Source organism: Hemicordylus capensis, chromosome 3 (assembly GCF_027244095.1).
Source record: "Hemicordylus capensis ecotype Gifberg chromosome 3, rHemCap1.1.pri, whole genome shotgun sequence".
Classification (NCBI taxonomy): domain Eukaryota; kingdom Metazoa; phylum Chordata; class Lepidosauria; order Squamata; family Cordylidae; genus Hemicordylus; species Hemicordylus capensis.
Window position 1 is genome coordinate 149223065 of NC_069659.1, and position 20623 is coordinate 149243687.

The following is a 20623-nucleotide window of genomic DNA, read 5'->3' on the forward strand; positions in this document are numbered from 1 at the left end:
ACACACACATTTACACACAGGACACACGCAGTATTTTTCACACTGGGTTCTTGAGGGCGCAAACAACAGCAGAACTCACAAGAATGTAAGAATATGAATCAGCTACATTTATGCAAATATGCATTAACACAAACATTCCCACAGGCAAACTGAACATATTCCCACCTCATCGCACATATTTCTTTCCCCACTCGCCTCTCTAAAGCACCCGTCACATGTCACAATCACACTTGGCTGCCGGGCACATCCCGGGCTGGCAGCGCAGCGACCACACCACCCAGGATAGACTAAAGAGGCTTTGGGGTCCCCCAGCGGGTGTGGAAACCCTGGACTTCATCCCAAATCCAGGGGTAAGAGCACCTCTGGATTTGACTCCCCCTCCCGCCCTTCCCAATCTTCTTTGGTAATCTTATCAATTCCCCATCATCCCCTGCCGTCCATCCATTGGAAGAACATTTACCAAACAAAATGTTGATAGGAATAAACACCCCCATACAATCTCAGGGTTCTTCCCTGTTGAAGAACCTGCTTGTGATCCTACCCCCGAAACCCGTGTAATGAAAGGAGAGCCTCCTATACCGGGGTTGACAGCTCGGGTTTTCTTGTAAGGTTGCTGTATGTTTAACAACTGCACGACAAACAGAAATTCAACAGGTGCAGCTTGAACATGCAGTTACGGGAAAAACTTCGCGTCTTCATTGAACTGAACACTGTTAAAGGAACCCCGTCGAGGCAATGGACAGGGATGAAAACGTAATTTTAACCTTCGCATAACATATATATCGGCAAATTATAGTCTATCTTTGCAGATTTCAGATCGTTTCTGTAACTGAGTTCCTTAGGATAAATACTTCAAATCAAGTTCGATTAGGCGTTGCTTAGTACCCAATCTTTCACCCGTGGAAGAAATATTTGGAATGACTCCTAGGCACCGACTCTTTAAGAAGGCAAACTCTTAATTTGTTTAAATAATTCACAACATGCCCCGTAAAAAAAAAAGAAAAAGAAAAGATGAGTATATTTTCCTTTTGGGCAACTTCGGAAAGAAAGAAAGAAAGAAAGAACGAACGAACGAAAGAACATTTTCTTACAAATATCAACCTCATGAAGACTTGGTGCATCTCTCCCGCCCGCCCCTCCAATTCTTACATAAGTTTTTTTGCGGTCAGCCAATATAATTAATATGTAAATAAATAAATAAATAAATAAATAAATCCTGCTGTTTAATCCGATAATCTGTTTTATTTCACCTATTGGATTCCTAGGATCCGCTTAGAAAAAATGGATTAAAAAACCTAACCTAACCTAACCTAACCTAATAATAATAATAACAATAATAACAATAATAACAATAATAACAACCTAAATATTCTTTTAAGTGAACTACGGAGATTTTCCGTGTGGAAAAAAATTATGGAAAAGAAAACCACAACACATAAATGTTGCTAAAGCCAGATTCACCACCCCCACACAAGCACACCCAGTAGTCGAAGTTATGGACTTTGATTCTTTGATCACTTAAATGGACCGGTTAATCCATCAAGCATTCTTGATGCCTTGGGGACGGACACTCATAGATAGATAGACAGATAGATAGATAGATAGATAGATAGATAGATAGATAGATAGATTCGTTTCTTCTCTCCCGTAGAAATCACGAGTAGTGCATATAGCGTTAACTTTTCCGTTATCTTCCCCCCGTAACATTTTCTTGATTTTTGTTGACTTGGTGCCACAACTTTTCTCAGAGTGAAGAAACGAATCTATCTATCTATCTATCTATCTCCGATCCCAAGGCATCAAGAAATATGGTATTATAATCCATATCCAAAAGCCACTGGCTACATGTCTTTCCTTCCCCGCACTAATTTTTAATCTTAAAGAGGAAGAAATCCTATAAAATGGAACGGATCTTTCCCACACCTCGATTTCCCCTCTAAATGCACCCCATTGCCCACTGCTGGGGCAAAGGCGGATCTGACCGAGTCCATTGGCTTCCACCCCCACTAAGGAACGAGCCTCCTCCTCCCTCCCGAAGTCCGTCTGATCATCCTTGCTCATATAATACCACCACCCCTTGCTCCAGCAATTAAACGAGGGATGTCCCCGGTTGTCATTAAGTCTCCCATAAAACAATGAAGACATTATGTTTGAAAAACTCCCTCCGGGCAAGGGATTAAGAGAATACAACAATCCGCATCTCCAGGGACCGATTGAGAGTAATGAAGAAAAAAATGCAGAGACAGCCAGAGAGGTCTATTTTTGCTCCCCACCCCCGCCCGGGACGTCTTACCCCGAAGTCTGCCGCGGGAGGGAGGTGGGGTCGTCGAGGCAGAGCCGTCTAACTCAGTGCACTAGCCGCTGCCATAGCACACCCGCATGGAGGTCGGTCCCATCCATGCCAATGGGAGTTGATGCTAAGAAACCAAACCTGCCTAGAGTTGCTGCAGCCCAAGAATTAACTAACGACTCTCCTACATGGAAAGCATGAGGGTACTTCGGATAATACTGCTGGTCCAGGAAAGATGGGCAGATGATTTCAAATGGCAGCTTCAACTCAGACGTGGAGGCAGGGTAAGTCGGCAGAGATTTTGTGGCACAGCACACCCAACATGTACACTCAAGTCTGCCCCATGCTCTGCAATGGGGCTGCACAACTTCAGCTCTCCAGCTGTTGTTGGAGGACAACTCTCATCATCCTCAGATGCAGGAGGGCCGAAGTTGTGCAGCTATAGACAATACAGGCCCCGGTCTCTATTGTTTAGGACAGGGGTTCTCCAACTTGGGTCTCCAGGTGGTGTTAGACAAAGAACATTGTGGCTGGGGATTAGGGGAGTTATAGTACAACCACATCTGGAGCCCACCTTGAAGAACCCCTTAGTACTGAACATGGGAGTGGCATGAACGCCAAGGGTTACCCTCTTCTCCCCACTTGCAGGCCTCCCAAATGCATTTGGTTGACCCAAGGGTATAGCTATAATTGAGAGATGGGCTCAAAGAACCTGCCCCCCCCCAGCTCCAATCCTCCCTGTTGTCTTCATTATCTCCCTCAACCTGAGGAGCCGCCGGGAGAAGGGTGAACAGGGCCACCTTTCCCCTAGCTACATCCCTGGGTTGACCAGGGTGTGAAGTCCGATTCTGCTGGACTAGCTGGGCCCTTTGGCTTGACCCCAGAGGCACTCTTACCCCTGGACTTGGGGGAGAAGTCAGAGGCCTCCACACCCCCTAGGAGCCCCCAAATCCTCTTTAGTCTTTCCTGGGTGGTGTGGTCTGTGCCCTCAAGAACCTTCACGTGAAAAAATGATGCTTAATTTGCAGCTGGGTCTCCAAAGGCCTGCAGGTCCAGGCTCCAGAATTACCTCCTGCACATCTGGTTGATCCAGCAGGTTTTTTCTTATTTCCTTCAGTGCTCACGTGAGAAAAACCTCGTTTTTAAGACTTCATCCCCAAGTCTTAAAAAGAGGACAGCAATTTTTTTTCCTCTGCTGAAGAAAGCAAGCTATCAAAAGCCTTCTGAGAGTTGAAGAAACCGTCCACCAAATCCAAAGCCCCTTCAATAAAATCGTTCCTAGATAGACTCTGCGAACATTGGGCTCATACTAACCTTGGGTGTAAGCTCAACGGTATTTTAAAAGGCACAGGATCTGGGATTTTAAATAAAACCCTATAGAATAACATACTGTAAAAATTGAATTTTTATTTGAAAAAAGATAAGAGTCTCCAGATGAGTTGGGTAACAAGATATGATGGCAAGTTTTGAGGGGCTATGTTTGTAAGGGTCCATTTGTTTCTCCAGGAAACCGAAGACTGTCTCCCACCTAAAACCAAACCCGAGAAAAGCGTGAAGTACCAAGAGACAAGAGATGGGCTGGCTGCTAGTGACGTAGGACAGGGCCAAGGGTGGGCAGCAGGACTCAAACAAGAGACCACACAGGGGAGCTAGCCCACGACAAGCAGGGCATCAAGGCGCCCTTTTGGACGTCTATGCCCAGCCATTGCACCCGAGTCTGACATACCTTTAAAATGTCCCCCTCGGCTGCAGGTATTTGAGCAAGGGGGCTAGGTACTCCTTCTGTCACCGGGATGGGATCGTGGGAGTCGATGCTTTCTGGGACATGATGGGAGGAGGAGAATCACCGGGCCACAACCCTATTACCTCTTCTGGTGTCTAGCCTGTTTCCCTGTCGGGAGACCCGCTTCTCGACTGGCTGAGCGTTTGCATTTGAAGGACCTTCGCCTCCCTTCGATTCTCAGACACAGGAGATGGGTCACAGTTTAGAAATTGGGAGTCCCTTCCGCGCTAGCCCCCATCATTATCACCACCATCCACGGACTGAACTCCCTCCGCCCGATTCCCCCCGCCGCCTTTCTGCCAGCTCACTAGGGCTGATTTAAGTCTTTTTCCACGGAGGAGGCGTGAATAGCAGCGCCACTGGGGCGGGCGGGTTGGGGAACCGGGCTTGATATACGAACGTTCTTCGTGGGGACTTCTCTGTTCTAGTGCCTGCTGTTGCATACATCAAAGTCGCTGCAGCCCGATCCCAAGAAAGCACATTTACTCCGAAGGAAGTCCCGGGGCAATCGCAGCCGCCCTGTTGCAGTCTTGGAGTGTTTGCTTCCTCCTGAGTGAGCGCACTTCGGGCAGGGCTGGCAGATGCAAAAGGCGCGGGAACGGCGGGGTTAGGGGTGGTTGTGGTTGAAGGCCGCAGCAGACATTTCGCCGTAACAGACCTTGTTTTGACGGCGTACACTGATTGCAGAAACTCAAAGCTCCTTGAGTCGGGAGGGACCTGTTGCCAAGCACCTGTTTGTCGCATTCACTGTGGATATTTTTAGATGTTCACCAAAACATGTAGTGTGTGTGAAGAGGCCCCGAGGCCGAGGCAGGATATGGTCTCTCTCCAAGTTACCCCAAGACCAATCGGGCTGCCGCGTTTTGGACTAACCGAAACTTCCTTGGGCTTGGAAAGAGGCCTTTGAGAAGACGACGGCAAGCCCAGTAAACTACGGACTCCCCAAGGCAAAGGGTCCGCCGCCTCCCAAGCCACGAGTCAGGGGAGGACAGGCAGGCACAACGGCGGGCAAGTCCATTGTGCTGCTCTGCCCGCTGAGGGAAAAAGGAGCCCCAGACAGTCCTCCAGTTAACACAGGGATCCCATAATAAACCGCGCCACCCAGACAAAACATTCTGACTTCTGGCTCTCCATGAGTTCTGGATCAATCAGGACCTGGGTCTGTTTTCAAGAACTACGAACGCGGGCGAGAATTAGCGATCACCAAAGTGTGTGTGTGTGTGTTGTGTTGAACAGTTAGACGAGTCCATCTGTGCGGAACGATCTCCCCAGCCTCTGTCCAGAAGGTCTGCCTCCCTCTCTACACATCCAGTTCTTTCACACCACCTTTACCATGAGTTCACTCCTGGGTCAAGTGACCCATTAATACCGCCACTTTTTGACCGAGCGTGCCCTAGCAAGAACCGTGTGTGTGTGTGTGTTTCGCGCCGTTTCTTCTGTCTCGTGTTAACACTCCTAGCGTAGATTTCGCTGTCTGTAGACGGGAGGAGTAAATTCTTGCCGCTCATCCAGGGGCTGGACATGAGCAAGGGGCAACCTTGCCCTCTTTGCGAAGGAGAACGGGAACAAACCATTCCGTCCCTTGTGCGGGAAGTCGGTGCTTCAGTGCTCTTCTTTGCAAATCTCCAGGTTCCTCATCGCACCCCTTTCCCCTGTCTCTTGAGAGTCTGTCAGTCAACAGGTTCCTATCAGACCTTCTTTGTTTCTGTCTCCCAAGCTCCCTCCCCGCTCCCTGGCATGGCAGTTTACTTGCGATTGCAGATCGCCCTTTCCTCTTTGAGTCTTCTCCTTCCTGGGCTACCGATCTCTGTGCAGCGGACTGTCGCGCGTGTTTTCTTGGAAATAAGCTCCACTTGGCTCATTGGGGCTTACCACAGAATTGAGGCATAGTCCAGTGGGCTAATTTATAAAAAGATAAGCGTCATGGCCCAAGCTTCTCTGATAGCCGCCCCCAGCCCGCCAACCTAGAGCTTGCTCAGCGCCAAATGCACTTTGCACATGCTCGGAAACACTTTGGGGCAGATTACAGGACTGAGCTTCATTATTAGGAACAGGTCGTGGTGCTGAACCGTGGCTCAAATGCAACCCCGTTTTCTTTCCTTAACATGGGGAAAAACGAACTTAAGCAGAAGATGGGCTAAATGACTCACCTCCCCCCACCTCGCAAGTGTTTTCTATTTACCCGTTTAAGCAAACAGAGCAGCTTTCCCGGGGCGCCCGTCTAAGAGCAGCTTGTAGGTCATGAAAAGGTTGGGGCCCGGTTTGCAACTCCGCATTCTGCTAATTTCTTAAGAAACACTCGTGGCGGGGCCCCCGCACAAAAGGCGATGATTTAATGAGGAAGAGAAACAAACTGGCTGATTGTTGGCGCTTGCAACTTCCTTGGGAGTCCCCCTGGCAGCCACAAGCTGATCTCTGCGCCTTCAATGCGGCTCGCCTTCGGGAGGAGAGGCCGGCCTGAATAGAGGACAAAGGCAGCTTGTTCTGTTTATTTACCCTCCCTACAAGCTGGGTTAACCTCTCCCAAACAGCCCGGCTAAGCCCGTTAGCCGCACAGCCCAGATGACCCGCTGCAGAATCGCCACTGTCATGCAAACGAGCCCTCCGGCCCTGACGCGATCCCCACCTAGCATCGCCTTCTTCCACCAGGACGAGGCACCACCATTCACCCCAGCCAGCGTGGGCCAGCGCTACAGGTAGCCAAGAGGCTTCCGCAGGTAGGCCTTTGGAGCACGTTTGCACAGATCAGTCAGGGAAACGATGGACTTTACAGCAGGGATTGTCAGCAGGAATCCGGTCTGCCCTCTTCCAGGATCTCATCACAGAAAGGTGGTGGTGGTGGACTTCCGGAAGTAGGGGCAAAGCTCTGATGCTTTCCCGTCAAGAAAAGCTGTGGTGAACTTTGAAGGAAGCCAAAGGTGAAGGGAAAGAGGGGGTGGGTGTGAAAGGGCTGGACATCGGGAAGTATTTCCGGGAATATTTACAGTGATACCTTCAGCTTGTTTAGGCCTCAGAAAACCATGAGTAAATCATTCAGATTTACTCCGCTGATAAGTGTGCTTAGAACCACACCCTCAGAACTAAGAGGGGTAGAGGGATAAAATGCCATGACCTCAAATGGTGTTTTCCAGGACACATTTGCGGCAGATAAGCCTATTAATGGCTCTTAGTGAAGACAAGCCAAATGGAGCCTCCATGATTAGAGGCACTTCCCTCATGCATCTCCTGCCTGTGAGTTTCTTTCTCCTGTCCTCTATTTGGCTCCTATTGGAAACAGAATGCTGTTCTCAAATGTGGGTCCCCTGATGTGGTTGGGTCATCCCCAATTCTGGTCATCCCCAGCCACAATGGCCTTTTCTTGGCCTGATCCAGCAAGACCATTCTTATTCAGAAAAGAGTGGGCTCAGTGGTAGATCACCACTTTCATGCAGATGGTCTAGGTTCAGTCACTGGCATGTCCAGTTAAACGGATCTCTGGAAGCAGAGCTGGGAAGGGAGGGGCCTCTGCCTATTGGAGAGCTGCTGCAAGTTGGACCAGCCGATAAGGCAGCTTCGGCCATTCATTTTGTGCTCTTAAGGATTTTTACCACACTTCCCATGAATGTTTCTGCTTATATACACAAGGTCGCCTCCTGCCACTATGGGGCTTAGTGGTTGCTTGTGCATGGTTTATGGCACAATGGTTTATGGCATGGTCCTTTACAATCATGGAAAGAATAGAAAATCACCTTCTGAAGACCAGTTCAAAGAACCAACGTTCTCCATGGCTTGGAAACATTGGAACTTGACTATATGAAGGGGCTCACAATGGACCTAACACTTGGACAAGGCCACAAAAAGCAAGGTTTCTAAAAGTACGATGAAAAAGAGGGAATGTGTTTATGGTATCTCTTGTGAAGATACACTAATTCTACTGCTGTTTCCCTGTGTCATGACTGTACAATCAATGCAGAAAGAGTTGGTAAAAAGTACTTGAAATAACTTTCAGAGTAGCAAAAATGTGGCCTTTAAAACTTTCCAGGCATGGTTGTAGATACAAAGTGATGCTAAATTGTACAAGTGCTTGTGAATGGCACAGATCTGGGTTGTAGAAATGTTTGCAGAATGGTTAAAATGCATCCATTTCTGTGCTGAGAGGAATATTTACAAAACATCTGTCTCAGTAGCATGGAAATGGGCATACATCAAACTGTTCTAGTTATCGTACTAAGCATCTTAAGAAAACTAATGTAGGAGATGACTCTAAATCCTCCCTGGCTATGAGTACAAAAGGCTGGCTTCAGGCTTCTTAAGGGGTAACTAATCCATATTAAGTGTTTTTGAGTTTGCACTCTAAGTGCATGAATGGTGAATCTAATCAATTAGCAACTGTCAGTATTGAACCAAGGGGTGGTTGTTGTTTTGGATTAATTAATCCAGCACAAAAGGAAACGCACCTTCAGACCGAAAGCAGCTAGAGTTGGGAAGGGCTGCCAAGTCAAGTCACTGAAGAGGCTTCTTTACCTTTAAAAGTTGCATCAAGGGGAGCATTTCACCTGGCTTGGCTTTTCTGGTAGGAGATGACTTAGGTGGTGGAAATCCTCCCATCTTTGCAGCTCTTAGTGGTTCAGGAGCTGTCTCAGGGGCTGACAGTGGGGATTTCCATTAATTCAAAGCCAGTATCTTTTGGATATGGCTTACTCCAGACACATGTTAATTCTGCAAAATTTCTGTTTTTCATTACGGTAACCTGATACAAAAGAGAGCAGAGCTCCTATGCCTTTAATAGTTATGCAAAAGAGGGAATTTTCTCAGCCTCACATGACCAAGAAGAGCCCCTCTTCTACACAACAAATAAAAGGTACAGGAGCCCCTGTCCTCCTTTCATCTCATCACTGTGCTTCCCATGGAAAGTTTGCACAGTCAAAGATGGGATTGGTTGGATTTGTCTTGCTCCCCATTCATTAGTTGGAATTGGCTTTTTAATAAGTCAGTTTCCCAAATAATCAATTTTGTTTTCTGCTATGTCAGAACTAATGTTATGTGATGCAACACATACTGCCCTGTGATGTCACTGCATTGTCTTCTGCTTGGGAAATGGGTTGTATTTTACTGCTATGATCTGTAGTAGTAGTAGTAGTAACAACTTTATTTTGGTATATGACCAGGAAAAATGATCTGTGATAAGGAAGAAAATAAATGACAAGCTGTAGAGCACACGTAAACAGAGCTCCATTGCAGTATGAGCTTTTGCATTTTTCTACCTCCACATATTACATGATCCTTCTTTAAGCTGCTCCTAGAGCCCCCCTAGGGGAAGGTTCATTTAGCAGATCATTTTTTCTTGATGGCTGTGGCAAGCGTAACAATGTTCTGGGCTTGCTTCAGTAATGGCATGTCGATCATGCTGCCACGGAAGGTGAAGGCGCCCTGCAAAACAGAGAATATCAGATTCTTGAAAAGGATCTTGGGAAAGGAAAATTGCAGGCTTGGGTTGGTTTTACTACTTTGCTGCAAGACAAGAATCATTAGATCCCACATGAATCAAACTGATTCTTCTTGGATGTTGACTTTAGAAAGAGCCAAGAGGCACAAGAAAGGCAAATGTAAAGCAAAACACAAAAGATGTGAAAGAGACGAAAGAACTCCCTGCATAGAAGAAAACAATATATTTAACTCCTAGCCTGAAACCAGACCGAGCCAGAAATGATCCACAAGCTGAGGCACATTAGCCAGGGCGGTGGGAGAACAAGACACAGACAATTCATTCTGGCTCTTCCTTGAAAAGGGGGATGGGAAACAGCACAGCACTGGGCCCCTGCCAAAAGGACAAGAAGCTCTTCCTTCATGCTCCCCAGGAGAAAGTGAGCTGAGATGGGTGACTGGCAATAGTAGCTTGCAATTATAGGAGATGATTTCTAAATCATGCTAGCACTAAGATAAAGTAGCAATTCTTTTCTTTCTTGAGACAAAACACCTGTACTTGCCACATGTCAAAATGCTGTTCAGTAATACAATGATGCTATCCACAGGGAACATTGTTTTCAGCAGCCAAATTTCAAACTGGCTAGAACAGGGGTAAACAATGTTAAAGGTAATACAATTAAAAATCTTGTATTGCCAACTGATCCCAGCTTGGCAAAGCTGCAATCAGTGGCTGACCTATGAAGCACTTTGTGAAAGGATGTTGCCCTAGCACAAAGCTGTTGCACTAGCTATTTGTGCTAAGGCTGGAGCTTGCGGTCCTGACTAGTGTTTGCACTACTGCAACAATGCTTGCACAACTACATCACAACTCATTTGTTTTAAAGAGAACTTTTGCACAAATCCCTGTTTTTAGCACAGTTACATGATCTTCTTGTACTAGTGCAACTTTGCTCATTATGCAAGTACATTGTTAGGATGTCAACCAGTAAGAATTAAGAGGCACTGTACACAGTTGCAGGGACAATGCCACTGCTGCCAGGAATATGTCCCTGAGGGCTGCACAACACTCAAGGACAAGGACATAATCCTGGCAGAGAAAGGGGCTTTTGGAGGGAGGGGAAAGAAGTGAAAATTACCTCCCCTTTCATCTGTGCTGGGCTGTGGAGCAAGCCTCAGCGAAGGTAGATGCCTGATGCTCAGTGAGGGTGGAGCCCTTCTTCCACCCTAGTAGTGCTGCAGAAGATGTCAGTGACTACATCTTTCATTTTAAAAATGTAAATAAAAATTCATTTTTTTTAACTTAAAATGAAAACAGTATAAGTGCATGCTATTGAATGGTCATAATATTTACAAGTATTTCAAGAAAAATAATTTCCAACTAAAGCTTTGAATTCATTTGACTATAACTTATAAACTACATTCTGTATACATCTGAATGTATAAATATAACATTGGCTATGACATATAAACCACATTCATTATATAACATATAAACCACATTCAGTATAGATGTTTTATACACAGCTTTATATTCCCTACAATCAAGTATTTCAGTTTCAATAATTTTGATTATTGAAAATAAACTTTTAAAATATTCATACAGCATATGACATTAACATGGCATATGTTCTAGTTTTGTTTACGAAATATATGTATATGCTAAGTCAGATAACAATCTGTTTAGGGCCCTGGAAAATGTTCTGATTAAAATTCTTCTGGAAAACCTCACTGATTCTAATGAAAGTACCTCTAATTTGTGAATAAGTTCTGAGAGGGCTTTTTGAATAGTTGGCCATAACCAAGGTGTATCATGGATTTCCAAATGGCATAGAAAAGCCAAATATGTACAATGCGGACAATTAACATACAACCACAATCGTCGCTATTTTCCAAGTGAGAGGTCACTGACCCAAAACCTTCAGTGTAAGAGCCATTTCCCACCATGCTGACCACTGTGCAGTGCTGCACTTTTCCTAGCACAGTGAGGACCCTTTAAGAGAAACAGAGCCTTGTCGACCCCCAGTGCCATCTTGGAAGGCACTCCCAGAGCAGATGGAACTGTCGTTCTTCCCAGCGCTTTCCCCACAGAGCTCTAGTGCACACCTTCCAAGATGGTACCGGGGCTTTGTTTCCCTTAAAGGAGTCCCACTGACACTGGGCAAAGCACAGCACTGTATAGTGGCAATGGCTGCCTACCTTTGCACAAAGCCAGCAAGGTTGTGTGGAATAATTGGCTAAAGCTTCGCACAGACCTACTAAAGAAGAAGCCAAGGATTAAGGTTGATGGGTGCCACCACTGGCTCCTGCGCCTTGGAATGAAGAACACTGACATACACTTTCACAAGCAGAAAAGGTTGCATTGTAACAAGTGCAGTTACATTCATGAAAATGTTCTGAAGTTTCGTATTCCTTTTCATTATAATAGTTAGAGAGACAGTTAAAATATAAGGGTATCCAGGGCAAAGAACTGCATGCAGAATGAGTACTGTCGCTAGTGTAAGAGGATGGCTTAGTTGCGCTAAAAATGGGGATTTTTAAAGTTCCATTAAAACAGATGGGGTGTGCTGCAGTTGGGCAACCGTTGGGCAACCACACACAAACTTAAAGTTACGTGACTCTATTCTGGAACACAAGTTCCAGATGTAGTGCAACAGCTTTCTGTATGTGGTTTGCTACTCTGGATGTTGGCCAATATAATGAACATAATAGTTAACCAATACAATTGTTAAGAAATGTAACTAATATAATAATTAAAGGACACTTCCATTCTCTTTTTTCTCTCCATCATTTGATTTTTTTTAAAGTAATAGAAAGCAGATAAATATGCAATCTAAGAAATCAGATACATCTCAAAACATTTCTCATGAAATAATGTTTTTAATAAACAGATAGTTTTCTATTGGATTGTACTTATGAAGTTTGTGAAATATGATCTAGATATTTCAAGTATGGCGGCAAGAAAGAATTGCTTAACAGCTTTCAAGATCCAAGCATCCCATCACATTTTTAACATTCTTGTAGATTCCCCATATTATCATCATTTAAACATGAAATGCAGACTGAAGGAATAAAAAGGCTCCCATGACAGAAATGCTTGCCCAGTTCAAGGGATAATCAAGTAAATTCCAGATATCCTAAAAAGAAAGTCAGCATGGTGTAATCGCATCACACACTCTTCCCATGTGGTCTCCTTGTTTTCTGTCTTAGTAGAGCAGAGTAGAAAGCAGCAACCACATAGTAGATAATCTAATAACCAGCTCATAAACCAGAGCTTTCCAAGCCTTCTACTTTTAGGGAACTCCTTCCACAATGGGCTGGCTTGGACAATACCTTATTGGCCCACAGGATTAGAAAGGGGGCACTTCAAGAGCATGCCAGTTGTGACATCTTCTGTGGATGTCCTGATACCCTCCAGTGCCATCCCTTTGTTGTGCATGGGAGCTGTTAATCCAAATGCTCCAAATATTTGGGCCATTCACCCCCATGTGGTAAAGGGATGTGCTGGGAGGGTGTCAGGATGTCCACAGAAGAATCACAATGGTCATGATCTCAGTGTGTCCTCTTTCTGATCATGTGGGTTGAATACTTATTTATTTCTCTATGTAAACTGCTTTGGGAATGTTTGTTGAAAAACCGTACATAAATATTGGTAGTAGTAGTTGAAGATCAGTAACGGCAGATAAGCTTCCCTGAAGAACAGCTTACCCACTATTATCAGTCTTCCTCTGCAATGTGCAACCAGTGGAGAGTTATTGTATTTTTTTTGCTTTTTAAAATTTTTATTGGTTTCTACAATATCTTAACAATCCCATTAAATCTAAATAAGTAAATATAGACTTCCCGCTCATCAATCTGCACGATTCATTAACTATACAAATCAACCATTGCTATAGTAATTCAAAACATATATCCTACACATTGCAAACTCGATTTTGCTCTAGCCAACCTGCTATTATTATTAAATTTCAAACCCTGCTGAAAGGTCCATATTAGAAAAATCGTTCTTTATGTATAGCAAGAATGGTTTCCAATCTTCTTTAAAAGATTCCAGGTTTTCATCCCTTATCTGTACTGTAAGTTTTGCCATCTCAGCATATTCCAAAATTTTTATCAACCAATCTTCTTTTGAGGGCATTTCATTGTCCTTCCGTTTCTGCGCATATACTATTCTGGCCACCATGGTTGCATACATTAAAAATGTTAAATTTCTTCTGGAAAACTCTCCTTGCGTTATTCCCAGCAGGAAGGATTCTGGCCTCTTAGGAAATATCATTTTAAAAATGTTCTTCAACTCATTATATATCAGTGGAGAGTTATTGTAGAGGGACCTCGTTCATGCAGGGCAACAAAGAGGCCCAGGATTCTGCATCTGACCAACATGTCCCAGAATCTTCAACAAGACAAAGTCATGCCATACTAAACATGTTATTCGTCCAGTTCTTTAAAGTATCCCAATAGCTTGTTTAGTGTTGTTCTACCCCTGTTGTTCTACCCCTGCTAACTGGGCAAAGAGGCACATTTTTACATGGTGATTCTCTTTATTTAGCAGGGGGAGAATAACTGGCCCTATCCACCCCCACCACAGTATTTCCAGTGACTGTTGTGGTGTCTATCTTATGTTTCTTTTTAGATTGTGAGCCCTTCGGGGAAAGGGAGCCATTTTATTTATTTATCTGTTATTTCTCTGTGTAAACTGCTTTGAAAACCCTTGCTGAAAAGCGGTATATACATATTTGTTGTTATTCTGCATGAACGTATCCAGCACTCTCCACTGGCTGCACATTGCAGATGAAGAATAATAATAGTGGGTAAGCTGTTTTTCAGGGAAGCTTCTCTGCCGTTACCGATCTTCAGCTACTACCACCAATGTTACACAGAGAAATAAATAAATAATAAATAAGATGGACCCGTACCCAAAGTGCTCTAGACGTAAAATAAGGCAAAGTGTGCCATCAAGTCAATTTCGACTCCTGGTGCCCACAGAGCCATGTGGTTTTCTTTGGTAGAAAACAGCAGGGGTTTACCATTGTCTCCTCCCGCACAGAATGAGATGATGCCTTTCAGCATCTTCCTATACTGCTGCTGCCCAGCGATACCAGCAGGGATTCGAACCAGCAACTTTCTGCTTGTTAGTCAAGCATTTTCCCGCTGCACCACTTAAGGTGACTGCTCTAGGGGTGCACCTTGGTAATTTTGGAGCCTGGACCTAAAGGCCCTTGGAGGCCCCGCCCCCCGCTTCAAGTTAAGCATCACCACCCTACACACACACACGAAGATTCTGCGTGACACTAACACATGGTTTCTTGAGAGCACAAACAGCAACTGAACTCACAAGAACGTAAGAATATAAAACAGGTTTGTTTGTTTGTTTAACATATTTCTATACCGCCCCAAACCCACGTCTCTGGGCGGTTTATGCAAATATGCATTAGCAGAAACATTTCAACATGTAACTTAACATATTCCCATTGCACATATTTCTTTCCCTACTCTCCCCTCTGTCTCTAAAGCAGAGCTCACGCTCGGTTGCCTGGTGGCCACACCACCCAGGACAGACTAAAGAGGATTGGGGGGCCTCTGGGGTGTGTGGAGGCCCCTGGATGGCCGCTGGGAAGTCCAGGGGTAAGAGCACTGCTGAAGTGCTCAGAGATGAAGAAGCAACACTAGACAAATCAATCTATCTTCACATTGCAAAACCTCTGACATTTCTCAAAATTCCCTGGATTCTCAGTTTGGAAATTACTGTCTTAGATGAACAAAAGTAAGAGTAAGCAAAGGCACCACCTGCCATGGTGGCATCACTGAGGTTACTTATATTTCTTAAATATTTGAATATAGCAAAATAGCTCAAATTCTTCAGTCCCACTAAACAAAAGTTACTTGTGGTTTTTTTAACGTTTTAGTCACAAATTTCTTTGGAACACCACAGAATCTACAGATGGGTTGTGGCAGAGCAATATTAAAAGTGAACTTAAGTACTATTTAGAATTAGTGCACCTCTTTAAATGTGTCTGTTTTGCTATACTTTCTCACTGCAATAGTCAGGTTTTTTTGGGAAATGTTCTTGCAAGAATTCCCATGGAATGTAACAGTGAAAACTGGATGCATAGCAGCATCTGCCATTTGAGAAAGCACCAATTTAAGGAAACTGCACCCCTGGAACCATATTATCAAAATAATAGGTTGAAAACCTAAAGAAGGAAACTGTAGTGTAGAAAATGTCTATGAAAACAAAGGAGGATTAAGTGCATACATGATAGGTTATCCAGTAGGTTTAGATTTTGCAAAAAAAAAAAAAAAAAGGGGGGGGGCACTGAAAATTCTAACGAGAGAAAAAGATTATCCTGTTATTGGAAAGTGTATTGTAGCATTGTTGTATCCTGCATAAGCTGAGAGTGCACTCTAGAACACACCCAACCAGGGGTGCACCTAGGTAATTTTAGTGCCTGGACCACCCCTGCTGCAAGGCCCCTCCATACCTACCTTTGGGGGCCTCCTGCTGTGTCGGTCCGTGGTGTTTTTTAAAAAAAGGTTCATCCTCTACAAAGCCAAGGGGTGGCTGCCGGGGGTGAGCTGAGCAGTCCACCCACGACCGGTGACGGCAGGTGGAGCGATTGCTGGGCCTGTCCGTTTGGCGCTGTGGCTCTTGCTAACTGCAAGGCATGCCTGCACAGTTGAGAGAGATTATTGAAAGCCTGTGATGTCACCTCTTCGGCCAGAAGTTGCCGGAAGTACCTGGCATGCATGTGCGTGCTGGGCACATGCGCATGCACGTTGTGCTTATGCATGAGCCCACCCAATGCGCACATGCATGCCAGGTACTTCCAGCCACTTCCGCCCCAAAAGGGGATGGGGTGGCTGGGAGGTACGCTGCCACCCCAAAGGACTTTACAAAAATTGAGTACTGGAGGGGGGAAAGCGGAGGAATGGGTAAGTGTTTATTTCTACCCTTAAAGTCCAATTCCCACCCCCCGCCTTCAAACCTCCCAACCTCTCAGTGTTCGAACCTGTTCAGAGGTCCATTCAGAGGTCTGAACAGGTTCGTGCACATCCCTAGTGCAGGGTTTTCTCTCTGGAAATCTGATGAAACCTGTTGCTGCATGTAGACGTGCAGTGCTATTTCATGTCCATCTAATGCTCAACTTGTACATTTGTAAATAAACTAAAATTGCAAAGACACTTTAATCATTCAGTGATCACTCCTCCCGAGGAAGCCAAACTTGGGTAGTGCTTTCTCTGTAACCTCTCACTACTTGGGGAAGTGGGGATCACATATAACTATATAAACTCTAGTGGGCATAAAAACATCTTGAAAAGAGTTTATGCAAATGGCAGAACCTGGCTATCTATGGGATAAGTTTTCCTATGCATTGGGTTATGCATAGGTTGGAATGGCCTTTCATGAGTGGAAGAGACTTCACTAGTGGAAGGACACCTTTGGATCCAAGCCATCTCCAGAATATATGACTGCAGTTATAAAATATTAAGCAAAGCAGGGACAAACATTGAAACTATACTAGGGCAGTGACAGAAGAAATGTATCAATGTACTCCATACAGTATTCTGTGTTTCCTCTAGCTTCAGACTTGTATTTGAACCACCATTTAATGTGAACAAAATGTGGCAATTTTCAGCTGACAAACTCTGAGCAGGAATGGCTGCTTAATTCTAAGAAAATCCATGCCAAATACAGTGAAATGAAATGTAGGATTGCTGCCACTTAAATTAGCTGAAATGATATTTAGGCTGTATTGCTTTCCTTTGAGTTCTCTCAGTATGCCTTGAAGAAGGCCATCTGGCTAGAACATTACTTCTTTTGTTATACCCTGCTTTGGAGAAAGAAAGAAGGCAGCTGAGCACCATTATACCTGTGAACACTGGGGGAAAACCAGATATTTAAGGCTCGGAAGGTATGCTTTTGTGGCTTTTTTTGCTGCAAGCCAAATCCATATCCTATCATGCTTAATAACTCAGCCTGTTTCCATGAAGTGAGTGTGAAATACATATATTTATCACATTTTTATCCACCCTTCCATTCCTACAAGGACCAAGATTTGAGGGCTGAGGAGAAAAAAATGGAAACAGCATCAAGGTAAACTGTGTATTTCACATGTTTGGTCCATATTTAGAATGCAAAGCCCCAAAGGTTCTTGATGAAGGTTCTTTGCTATCATGGGCCAGATAAACCACTAGACGAAGTACTCTTCAAAGCAGGGTCCCAACCCAAATGGATTGTGGCTCCCTTACTATGGTTTTAATTAGCTAGAGCTTTAGTGAGAAAAATATTCCCTTCTTGAGCAAATCTTATCAGAATATACTGTGGCTACCCCATGATGATATGGTAAGGGGAGTAGTGGCCACATTAAATTTTAGGGTAGCGCTTGAAATATAGGTACCCTGGTGACTAACATACACACTTATGGAAGTATCAATCAATCAATCTTTATTACGGTCAAAGACCAGCCTGGATAAAGTACAGATACAATATAATAAAACTCATCCTCTCTAATAAAACGCTTGGTGTCCGTCCGTGGACGGACACCAAGCGTGTGTCCGTGCCTCCCAGCCCTGTTCTGGGCATGCGCGAAGCAGGGCAAGGGAGACACGATCGCCGGCACCCGGCAGCCATCTTGGGCGGCCAGAAGCGGCCGCCCCGAAGAAGCCGGAGAAGCGGCGGCGGGGGAGAGTGACTGATGCGGCGGCGGAGCCGCTGCCTCGGCCGAAAGAGACGGAGGCCGGGGCGGAGCGGAGGCCATGTAACTTTTTAAAAAAATTGCTCCCACGGCCGCGGCCGCCAACCGCCCACCCTCCCTCCCAGCTGCCGAGTCCCCCTTACCCTGGCCGACTGCTGTCGGCCGTAGACAGCCCTCAATTTAAGAGGCAGAGAGGAGCTCGCAAGCAGAGCTCCTCTCTGTGCAAAGCCTCTTGCCGAACTCAAGCGCCCAAAGCGGCAGTTCGGCAAGAGGCTTTGCACAGAGAGGAGCTCTGCTTGCGAGCTCCTCTCTGCCTCTTAAATTGAGGGCTGTCTATGGCCGACAGCAGTCGGCCAGGGTAAGGGGGACTCGGCAGCTGGGAGGGAGGGTGGGCGGTCGGCGGCCGCAAATTTTTTTTAAAGTTACATGGCCTCCGCTCTGCCCCCAGTCCCGGCCTCCGTCTCCCCGGCCTGGCGGGGGCAAGTGCCTGGGCCGATTTGGCCCTTAAAGGTGGGGGGGGGGGGGGCGGACGGCGGAGGGAGGGGGAATGGCCCCGTTACTAGCGCCCGTTATTCAACGGGCCAACATTCACTTGTGCTAAATAAAATATAACTCTAGAAGATAAGTATGATTATAATAGTAAAATGCAACTCTAAAAACTGTATGGAATTAATAAAATTAATTTTAAAATGCTACCGGCTTAGCCTAAAACCTGTAGGAAGATTAATAGAGTAAATGAATAGCTATCCTTAAAAGTAGGGCAACTAAAGGTATACAATGGTTATAATATATATAAGCTACATTAAAGCAATATAAAAGCAGTGAAGTAAAAGGCAAATTAAAATTATTATACAATCCAGCAAATAAAATGCTCAATAGTCAGACATCTGCTGCCAAGGATATTAACTGGCAGTCAGGACCCTACGGATCTTGCACACTTCCCCACAGAACCTAGCAACTTTGTACATGAAGGACTGATGGTCATCTGTGAGCAGCATCTTGGTGTAGACTTGACTAGAGCGGCCGGGGTATTTAAGAAGCAGGGGAGATATGAGCCTATCTCAACTGTCTTTATAAAAGGGACATGAAAGGAGCACATGGTCTATGGTTTCCACCTCCCCAGAGTCACAAGGACAGAGCCTTTCCATGAATGGGATCTTCTGTATTTGCCTTCCAGAATGGCAGAGGGAAGGGCATGACACTAGGCGAGGGTGAATGCCCTTCTATGGCTTGCTTATGGAAGTACAGTTTAATGACAGAAGCCCTTCCAAATACAATGAAGGCCATCTTTATTGGAGCAATTCATACAGGTGAGACCATTCTAACAAGCCATTGTTGGTCATTAGTAGAATTAATATGCTGGCTTGCTGAGTCCTACACCCCCCACCCCCAGCCGCATACTCGCTTCTGTCTTGAGTCCCTGCAGTCCCTGTTCCATTCCACCTTACCGAAGAAAGACACTGCTGCTGTGTGTGGAAGCCAGAGTCAGTATGCAGAATTGAGTGGCTTTTCCTTTCTGCACCCTTCTCTTGTTTCAGTTTTCTGCTAAAGAGACACATACTGGAAACAGCTGAGCTGGGTTATTCCTGGGTCCCAGCAGGAAGAGCAATCCTTTTATGTTAAAATCTGAATGAAGTGACCTTGGGCCAGTCACTCCCTCTCAGCCAAACCTACCTCAAGGGTGGTTGTGAGAATAACAAAAGAAGAGGGAGAACCATATGCATCACCCCTGAACTCTTTGGAAGAAGATGAGGAAAATGAAATACATATGTTTATACTCTTTTCTCTAAAGAGTAAGGCCATAGAGCTCCTACAGGTGATTTCTCCTCCATGCAAGTGACCATGTCCCTCCTCAGGCACGTAGGTACCTGAAATCATGTAGGGAAATGTAAGATTAATTGGATGGTATAAGACTGCAGTTCTTGTGGTCATGGAAGTTGGAGAAAGTAGAGAAATCATTGCTAGGCATATCTGCATACAGTCCAATTCATACTATAATTTCCCCACATGACTGGAACAGTGAGGCTGCAAGATAAAAACTATGCATTCTTTTAGACCAGGCCTGCTCAACTTAGGCCCCCCAGCTGTTTTTGAACTACAGCTCCCATAATCCCCAGCCACAGTGGCCAATAGCCAGGGATTATGGGAACTGTAGGCCAACATCTGCAGGAGGGCCGAAGTTGAGCAGCCCTGTTTTAGTCCTACCTTATGAGGGCTAAATTAGTCAAAGGTCACAGTCCAAACAATTCCAGTATTTAGTCTCATGTGTCCAAGCAGCTTTGGACCTAGGCTTCTTTTAAAGTAAAGACAAATGTAAGGTTTTTACAGCAGCAAAGTTACTCTGGAAGTGTCCTCAACACAGTCAGTTCCAACATATTTATCTCTCTCAAGGGCTGAACTTTGGAAAAACAACAACCTGTCTCTGCATGTTTCAAGCAGAAGCTGGCTATG

At 45.1% G+C, this 20623-nt stretch overlaps 1 protein-coding gene across 3 annotated transcripts in view; it reads right to left on the reverse strand.

Moving 5' to 3' along the window:
- Nucleotides 1-9183: 9183 nt before the first annotated feature.
- Nucleotides 9184-20623, reverse strand: part of CLYBL (citramalyl-CoA lyase) — a 330208-nt gene continuing 318768 nt past the window's right edge. For all 3 annotated transcript variants that reach the window (XM_053304757.1, XM_053304755.1, XM_053304756.1), the window contains exon 8: nucleotides 9184-9482. In XM_053304757.1, coding sequence (XP_053160732.1) covers nucleotides 9379-9482 — 104 coding nt within the window. In that variant the 3' untranslated portion in view covers nucleotides 9184-9378. The remainder of the gene's footprint in view (nucleotides 9483-20623) is intronic.